Genomic DNA, 9,045 nt, shown 5'->3' on the forward strand with positions numbered 1-9,045 from the left:
GGGTGGGGGGTGGAGGGGTGGGGTGGGTGGGAGTGAGGCAGTGGGGTGAGGAGTGGGGGATGAGGCCGGTGGGTGGGGTGGGGGTAGAGGGTTGGGGTGTGGGGTGGAGGGGTGGGGTGGGTGGGAGTGAGGCAGTGGGGTGGGGGGCAGGCCAGTGGGTGGGGTGGGGGTAGAGGGTTGGGGTGGGGTGTGGTGGGGTGGGTAGGAGTGAGGCAGTGGGTGAAGGGTGGGGAGTGAGGCCGGTGGGTGTGGTGGGGGTAGAGGGTTGGGGTGGGGGGTGGAGGGGTGGGGTGGGTCGGAGTGAGGCAGTGGGGTGGGGGGCAGGCCAGTGGGTGTGGTGGGGGTAGAGGGTTGGGGTGGGGGGGTGGAGGGGTGGGGGGTGGAGGGGTGGGGTGGGTGGGAGTGAGGCAGTGGGGTGAGTGGTGGGGGATGAGGCCGGTGGGTGGGGTGGGGGTAGAGGGTTGGGGTGGGGTGGGGTGGGGTGGGTAGGAGTGAGGCAGTGGGTGAAGGGTGGGGAGTGAGGCCGGTGGGTGTGGTGGGGGTAGAGAGTTCGGGTGGGGGGTGGAGGGGTGGGGTGGGTGGGAGTGAGGCAGTGGGGTGGGGGGCAGGCCAGTGGGTGTGGTGGGGGTAGAGGGTTGGGGTGGGGGGGTGGAGGGGTGGGGGGTGGAGGGGTGGGTGGGTGGGAGTGAGGCAGTGGGGTGAGTGGTGGGGGATGAGGCCGGTGGGTGTGGTGGGGGTAGAGGGTTGGGGTGGGGGGTGGAGGGGTGGGGGGTGGGGGGCAGGCCAGTGGGTGGGGCAGGGGTAGAGGGTTGGGGTGTGGGGTGGAGGGGTGGGGTGGGTGGGAGTGAGGCAGTGGGGTGAGTGGTGGGGGATGAGGCCGGTGGGTGTGGTGGGGGTAGAGGGTTGGGGTGGGGGGTGGAGGGGTGGGGTGGGTGGGAGTGAGGCAGTGGGGTGAGGAGTGGGGGATGAGGCCGGTGGGTGGGGTGGGGGTAGAGGGTTGGGGTGTGGGGTGGAGGGGTGGGGTGGGTGGGAGTGAGGCAGTGGGGTGGGGGGCAGGCCAGTGGGTGGGGTGGTGGTAGAGGGTTGGGGTGGGGTGTGGTGGGGTGGGTAGGAGTGAGGCAGTGGGTGAAGGGTGGGGAGTGAGGCCGGTGGGTGTGGTGGGGGTAGAGGGTTGCGGTGGGGGGTGGAGGGGTGGGGTGGGTGGGAGTGAGGCAGTGGGGTGGGGGGCAGGCCAGTGGGTGTGGTGGGGGTAGAGGGTTGGGGTGGGGGGTGGAGGGGTGGGGTGGGTGGGAGTGAGGCAGTGGGGTGAGTGGTGGGGGATGAGGCCGGTGGGTGGGGTGGGGGTAGAGGGTTGGGGTGGGGGGTGGAGGGGTGGGGTGGGTGGGAGTGAGGCAATGGGGTGGGGGGTGGGGGATGAGGCCGGTAGGTGGGGTGGGGGTAGAGGGTTGGGGTGGGGTGGGGTGGGGTGGGTAGGAGTGAGGCAGTGGGTGAAGGGTGGGGAGTGAGGCCGGTGGGTGTGGTGGGGGTAGAGAGTTGGGGTGGGGGGTGGAGGGGTGGGGTGGGTCGGAGTGAGGCAGTGGGGTGGGGGGCAGGCCAGTGGGTGTGGTGGGGGTAGAGGGTTGGGGTGGGGGGTGGAGGGGTGGGGTGGGTGGGAGTGAGGCAGTGGGGTGAGTGGTGGGGGATGAGGCTGGTGGGTGGGGTGGGGGTAGAGGGTTGGGGTGGGGGGTGGAGGGGTGGGGTGGGTGGGAGTGAGGCAGTGGGGTGAGGGGTGGGGGATGAGGCCGGTGGGTGGGGTGGGGGTAGAGGGTTGGGGTGGGGGGTGGAGGGGTGGGGTGGGATGAGTGAGGCAGTGGGGTTGGGGGGTAGGCCGGTGGGTGGGGTGGCGTAGAGGGGTGGCAAGGAGGGCAGGAATACTAAGAGCAGCCATCTCCGGGGTCTAGGGAGCTGGGTGGACTCTCAGGGCCCCCGGACAAGCCACAGGCCCGTCAGGAGCCTTAGTCTCCAGATCTGAGAAACGGGAGAGCACCGCCCGAGTGGCCGGGGGCTTGGGAGCCCCCCATGAGGAGAGGCCCGTGAGATGTGCAACGCAGTCTGCACCCACTAAATGCCTACTTCTCTCCCCTGACCCACCACCTACAGTGGGGGCTTGCAGCTGGCTTCAAGGTGGTGGCATGTGAGGGGGTTCAGGGACCTCCCGTGGAGGCTGGGTGGAAGGCTCCAGAGAAGAGAGAGGATTAGGCAGGAACAAAGACAAGCGAGGGCTGTGTGCGTGTGTGCACGTGTGCGCGTGTGAGAGGGAGTGTGGGGGGGGGTGAGTGTGCGAGAGTGAGACTGGAAGAGTGTGTGAGGCCGCGTGTGTAAGAGACAGTGAGAGGGTGAGGTTGGGTGTGTAAGTGTGTCTATGGGTGCATGTGAGTGTGCGTGTGTGAATACGTGTAAGAGTGCGAGTAAGGCCGGAAGCATGAGTGTATGTGAGTGAGTGTGCGTGGGGGTGTGTTGAGACTGAGCGTGTAAGGGACTGTTGTGTGCACAACCAGCCCAAGACCAGTGCGGAGCAGGCTGAGGAGTAAGGAAGAACAGGAGGCGAGGGTCCTGGCCAGCACCCCCACCCCCGACCCAGGGGGCCCTGGAACCCAGCAGGCGGGCAGTGCAGGCACTCTGCACCCCTGGGCTTCTGTCTGCATGGAGGAGGGGGGGGGGGCGGGCAGGGCCAGGATTAGCGGATTAAAGCCAGGCGGAGGAGGCTTTCGAGAAGGCGACAGCCCCTCCTCTCAGATACCCAGCCACCCAGGCGGCAGGTAAATCCTGCCCAGTGCCAGGGACAGCGCCCAGTGAGGCCTCACCAGCTAGCAAGGGGCTCCCAGGGGCTCGCATGACAAAACCAGGGTGGGAGCTGGCTGGGGCGGGGGACGTGACCATGGAGGCACACAGGAAGGGCTGGAGAGAAACCCAGACGGGTCAGAGGCTCAGCCTCAGCAGACCGTTCACTTGACCATGCCCTCCACACTTCCAGTGCCCCCGGTGCAATGGCCCCTCACTGAGTTCCTGAGGCACCTGGGGCGGGGTGGGGGGCGGGTGGGGGGAAGTGCCCAAAGCCAGAATCAAGGTCCTGTTGGGACTTAAACTGCAAACCTGCTAGGTCAGGTGGGGCAGTGAGTCACACGCCCACACCCCCGACCCTTACGCCCTCCCTGCCTGCTACCCCAGCCCTGCTGTGGGGTGAGGCCCATCAGCTAATGGGACAGAACAGACCCACCTGCCTGGCTCTGCCCCTGAGCACCCCAGCCAAGCTGAGAGGTTTGGGGCAGGGTGTGGTCCAGCCCCAACCAGGCCCTGAGATGCTCCTGGGTCTGGGTGGGGAAAGGGAGGCAGTGGATGTGGGTGGGGATCCACTCCCTTGGGCCCAAGAAACCTAAATGGGGTGGTGCTCTAGGGAGCACTCGGGAGTGGGCAGGAGGACGACCGTGCGCTCATCCTGGGGGTCACTAGCGGCTGAGTGACCACTCTCAGAGGTACGGGGTCTCAGGCATGAAGGGCATGGTTCCCAAAGCTGGTAGTTCCCCCCTCCCCCCACCACAGTCCCCAATCCGGTGGTCCCAGGGCCCCATCTCGCTCTCCTTCCAAAGGACACGGTCAGCCCTGGGTCTGCAGTGGTGACTGAAGGGGGTCGAGGCAGAGTGGACGGGCCCCTGTGTCGGGTGGCATAAATTCTAGCTTTGTCCAGTCTCCGACTGGCTGTGGCTGGCCCAGGGCAAGGCCCCAGGAGGGGCAGTCTGTGGGACACTCCAGTGTGGGAGAGGGGATGGGGCACACAGCAGACGTTCAGCAGGCCCTCGTCGCGCCCCCACCCCGCTGGGACTCTTGGGTTCGGGGAGCCCTGACTCCAAACCCGATCCCAGTCTCTCTGTCCTGTGGACCACACCCCACAGAGGACACCCCTCCTGTCTTCAGATGCCGGCAGAAGGCGGGACAGAGCTGCTCACCCGGTCCCTATCTTGAACCCAGTGCCCTCCGCAGACCTAGCATCCAGGTAGAGGCTGACTCCCCCCGCCCACCCCCTCTGGGTCTCCCAGCCAGCGGCCTCCCTGCAAGCATCAGCCCATCTTGGATCTCGACCCCGGCCAAGAGCAGACCTGGCGCCTGGCCCTGGCCCTCGCAGCATCCCTCAGCCGCCCCTGCAGACGCTGCGCCCCGCTGCCGGCGCCACGCCTGCCCACCCTCACCCCGCGGCCCCGGCCGAGGCGGGTGGCCAACCACACCTGCAAAATGGCCGCCGCAGGTGCGGTCCCAGCCCCCGGCTCTGGACCCCAGAGCTGGCCTTCAAACCTGCAGCTGCCTTCTCGGGCCGAGAGGCCAGGCATCCGGGCCAGGCTGCCCCCGGCAGAGCCCCTTTAGGCAGACAGACAGCAGGGCAGGGAGAGCGGGTCGGGTGTGACCGCTCCGCAGGAGCGGGCGCTCTGTCTTGCAGTCCTCCCCCGGGGTTGGGACCGGCCAGCCCTGCGCGGCAGGGACCTCCCCGCACCTCCTCCTCTCCGCAGCCGCAAGGTCCAATTCGATGCCCTAACGGGCCTCTGGTCCCAGCAAAGCGGGCACGCCTCGGAGGGGGCCGCCTCTTGGGGAGGGGGCCACCGGTCTCTCGGGAAAAGTCCCTATTCCTGGAAACGAGGGCGCGCATCGGGTCCGCGCCGGGGCGACGTCGTGCCCGCGCCCAGCAGGCCCCATGACTTGGCATTCCCTCCCTCCCCTCCCCCCTACTCGGCCCTGCGGCCCGCTGTCCCCCCACCCCCACCCCGCCCACCCAGCGCCCAGGGGACCGCAGACCCTCGCTCGGCCCTGGGATGCCTCCGCCGCCCCTTCTCGAGCACACGGGCTGCGCCCCTGGTTTGCGGTGGGAGGAGGGAGGGGGAGCCGCAGCCTAAACGGGGAGTCCGGGGGTCCTCGCGTCCGCGCTGGTCCCTGTCACACGAGTCGGGCGGCCCCGCAGCCCCCTCCCTGCCCGCCGCCGGGCCACACCTGTTACTGGGGCGCCGGCTGCGTAGATACAGGCCTCATCCGCTGACGGCCCCTCCCAAGCCTTTCTGGAATGGAGCTGGGGTCTCTCCCGAAGAGGATGCGGCGGGGAGAGGATGAAGGGCACTCCCCCCCCCCCGAGGTGCGCACGAAGCGGGCCTCCCGCCGCAGCCCCCGCCCGCCCCGCCCCGCCTGGTAGGCTCCGGGCTCCAGCACCCCCTCCCCCACCCCGGGGGCCCGGGCAGCTGCCCCGCGCCCCCGGCCGCGCGCTCTCCGCTTCGCCCCGGCCCGCCCTCCCCCGCGGTCTAGCCCGGCGGCCCCTCTCCAGGGAAGGACTAGGGCGGAAGCGACGGAGGGGGCGTCTCGAGAGGCCACCGGCGGCGCGCGCCCTCCCCTGGCGACCCCCGCCCCTCCCGGCGACGGTCCCGCCCCAGCAAGGGTCGCGGCGACGGGGCCTTTCCCGAGGGTCCGGCCGGGCCGCGACTGAAGGGCGGTCACCCCTGAATTTGCCCCATTGTTCTCCTCGGGGACGGGGAGCGTCGGGGGGAGAGCAGGGGCCGCGCGCGCGGTGCCGGCGGCGACAAGGACGCGGCTCCGGGGGGGGGGGGGGGCGCAGCGCAGGCAGGTGCGGGCAGCGGGGCGCAGGGGCGAGGCCAGGCGGGCGGCCGCCTTACCTCTCCGGCGTCACTGGCGGCGGCCCGGCATGGGCGCGGGTCCCCGAGCGCGGAGCTGCTGCCGCTCCTGGGCTGCGCTGGGCGCTGTGACGGCGGCACCGCGTGACGGGCTGCGCGCCCCCGGCCCGGCCCGCCCCGCGCCCCTCCCGCCGCGCTGGTTGGCTGCGCGCGGCGCCCGAGCCCCAGCCGCCAGCTGGTTTGTCGCGCGGGGAGAAGGACGGGCGTCGCGGCCGCCTCGGGGAGGGGGGCTGGGACCGGAGGGGGCGGGGGGCCTGGAGCCGAGCTGTGACATCACCGCCGACACCGCGGTCTGCTCGGTGGGAGACGTGGGGAACCGACCCCGGGCTCGAACGCGGCGCCCCCTCCGCCAGCGCAGTCCCCGCGCCCCCCCCCCCCCCACCGCGGGGGTGAGTGACCGGGCGGCGCCCTGCCCACCCGCACTTGCCCAGAGGCCCCCTGCCCACCCGCACTTGCCGCGGATCCCGCGCCGGGCCTTCCCCCAAGTGTGACCCCTTTCTAGTGAAATCTCCGCCTGCCCCCAGCGCCCCCCCCCCCCCCCCGCCACCCGCGAGGCTGGCAGCACGAGCGCCTGGTCGCAGAGGGACAAAGACTCGGTGGGGTCCCTGCCGCAGGGAGGGGCGGTGGGGGGCGGGGAGCGGACACCGACTCCGGTGTAACAGGTGAATTTTAATCGCGTCTGCAGGCTCCGTCGGGCACTGGAGGGGACCAGAGCATCGCGCACAGCTCTTCTCGCAGGGATGATGCAACCGGCCGGCCGCCTCCCGCTTCTCCTCCCATCATGCCTTGGGTGGAGACCCCCACCCGCTGCCCGCCCCACTTCTCCAGGTCGTCAGCCCCCACGGTCCTCACACCCTGCCTCCGCAGCCTAACTTCCGTGGACCAGGTCACACGCTGCTGCCGGGCCACACGGGCAAACCCAGCCTGCGTCAACCTGTCCAGCGGCTTCCCAGGCCACCCAGACCGACTGGCATCGCTGTTGCCACCGACCTCCACCGGCCACCCTAGGGGGTGGCACCTTTGACAGAGCCTCCAGCCAGCTCACCCACCGGAACTGCGGTGGGCGCAGTGACGTTATGCCTTCGCGGAAGCGGGGTGCTCAGGTCCCTTTCCAGCCCAGCTCCTGGAATATGCATCCTGCATCCCCGTGGCTCAGCCTCCGCCAGCGCCCAGCAGGTGCAAGACGCTGCCCTGAAGGTTTTAGTTAACCGTTGAATCCTCACCCCACTCAGTGAGGGCTGGGGGGCTTCGCCTCGATTTGCACCATCTGTGTGGCACATTCCTCCAGAGTGACAAGGTGCCCAGGTCCCTTTCCAGCCCAGCTCCTGGAATATGCATCCTGCCAAGGAGGCCACCCTCCCACCCCATCCCCCAAAGCCCCCCCCCCCCAACTTTTCTTCTTTTCTTCTTTTATTTCATGGAACCACCTACATAAAAGAGAAATTCTTGTTTTTCCAAACTATCTGGGCAGGGCATGGGGGGGCTTTATCATTTCCATTTTCATCATATTTATTGATCTGGTCAAGTTCTCTATTTCTTGAGCCAAATTTCACATGTTTCTAGGAACTGATCAATTTCCCTGAGCTTTTTTTTTTTTTTTTAATTTTTTTTTTCAACGTTTATTTATTTTTGGGACAGAGAGAGACAGAGCATGAACGGGGGAGGGGCAGAGAGAGAGGGAGACACAGAATCGGAAACAGGCTCCAGGCTCTGAGCCATCAGCCCAGAGCCCGACGCGGGGTTCGAACTCCCAGACCGCGAGATCGTGACCTGGCTGAAGTCGACGCTTAACCGACTGCGCCACCCAGGCGCCCCATCCCTGAGCTTTTAAAATTACCAGCATATACTCATTCTTATGTCAATCGCGTCTTAGTTATTTCTCCTTTTTAAATTCTGTACTTTGTTTACTTGCGTTTTTCTCTGTTAATATTTTTAAATATTTTCAAGGGACCAACTTTTTGTTCAGGCCGTCTTCTCATCTTTCCTCTTGTTTCACTCATTTCTGCCCTTGTTGATGATTTCCCTCCTTCCTGGTTCTCCGGGTCTGTATGTTGCTTCCGTCTTGAGCTAAGTGCTCAAACTCATTTATTTTTAAACCATCTAATTTTCTGACAGATATATTTAAAACTGCAAACTTCATTCTACAGCACAGCCTTATCAGGGCTCACAAATTTGGACATATGATGTTTCATTATCACTCAGATCTAAATATTTCTCTTTTTATTTTAATGTTTATTTATTTTGAGGGAGAGAGAGAGAGAGACAGAGCACGAGCAGGGGAGGGACAGAGAGAGAGGGAGACACAGAATCCAAAGCAGACTCCAGGCTCCGAGCTGTCAGCACAGAGCCCGTCGCTCGGCTTGAACTCACAAACCGCAAGATCATGACCTGAGCCGAAGTCGGACGCTTAACTGCCTGAGCTACCCGGGCGCCGCAGATCTAAACATTTCTAATATCCCTGATGATCTCCTTTTAAACTCGTGGGTTATAAGCCCATGCCTTATTTAGTAATGTTATTTACTTTCCAATAGCGTTTCTTGCTCGCTTGCTTCGGTATTTCTTTTATCGTAACTTTTTGTTACCAGTTTCTAATTTAATCGCATTACCGCCTGAGAACAAAGTCTGTGTTCAGTCAGGATCCTGGCAGGAAGCAGATGGCACACTCCAATTAGGTAACGTGAGGAGTATTTGATAAAGGGACTGTTTACAAAGGTGTAGGTAGGAGAAGGGAAACCCCAGGACTGAGGGACGCTGCGGTGACGCTGCGGCCGACTGCAAGGGGTGGGAGGGAGGAGAGGGAGCAGCCCTGGCGGGAACAGAGGCCTTAGCTGAGCACTCATCAAGAGGGACCAGAGCAGCCAACCCCTGGCCCTGGACCCCACTCTCCTCCTCTCTGGACCTGGGAGTGCCCCCTTTGCCCGAGTCCAAGAGCAGCCGGAAGGCTGGGCACCCACTGACGAGCATGGTTTCTTAGGACGTGGCGCAGAGGGGACCTTGAGGCACAAGCCAAACATCGCAGCCCGCTGCATGGAATGTTGCCCCAGAGATTTATTGAGGCTTCTTCAGCTCCCAACACATGGTCTTTTTCTGTAACTATTCTACATGTGCTAAAAGGTTGTACTCTCTGTTTGATGGGTATAGAGTTCTGTAGATATTTATGATTTTAAGATTATTAATTATGATGTTCAGGATTCGGAGACTTCTAGTTTTTGTCTGCTTGAGCTATTAAATTTTTTTTTTAATTAAAATCTCGAGTGACAATTGTTGAAATACCTATCTCTCCCTGCAGGTCTGGCAGATCTTTCGTGATGTACGTTGAGACTTATTCTCGGGTATTTAAATG

At 64.6% G+C, this 9,045-nt stretch overlaps 2 protein-coding genes across 26 annotated transcripts in view; one reads left to right on the forward strand and one right to left on the reverse strand.

Annotated features, from left to right (window-relative positions):
* KIF1A (kinesin family member 1A) overlaps positions 1-6,773 on the reverse strand; it is a 101,723-nt gene extending 94,950 nt beyond the window's left edge. For 23 of the 24 annotated variants that reach the window (XM_045481974.1, XM_045481973.1, XM_045481972.1 and 20 more), the window contains exon 1: positions 5,685-5,791. The gene's annotated coding sequence lies outside the window, so the exon portion shown is untranslated. Of the gene's footprint in view, positions 1-5,684; positions 5,792-6,751 lie in introns of those variants that run through there. The other variant, XM_045481953.1, reaches the window with a different exon arrangement.
* Positions 5,714-7,281, forward strand: LOC123599721. Of its 2 annotated transcripts, none has more exons than XM_045481978.1 (2): positions 5,714-6,001; positions 6,388-7,281. In XM_045481978.1, the coding sequence occupies exons 1-2, from the start codon at positions 5,714-5,716 to the stop codon at positions 6,724-6,726; spliced, it is 627 nt and encodes a 208-aa protein (XP_045337934.1). In that variant the 3' UTR covers positions 6,727-7,281. The 2 variants fall into 2 exon arrangements, 1 of the variants encoding a protein (XP_045337934.1); XR_006713275.1 differs by having other exon boundaries at positions 5,927-6,298.
* Positions 7,282-9,045: the final 1,764 nt, after the last annotated feature.

This window comes from Leopardus geoffroyi, chromosome C1 (genome assembly GCF_018350155.1).
Source record: "Leopardus geoffroyi isolate Oge1 chromosome C1, O.geoffroyi_Oge1_pat1.0, whole genome shotgun sequence".
Classification (NCBI taxonomy): Eukaryota; Metazoa; Chordata; class Mammalia; order Carnivora; family Felidae; genus Leopardus; species Leopardus geoffroyi.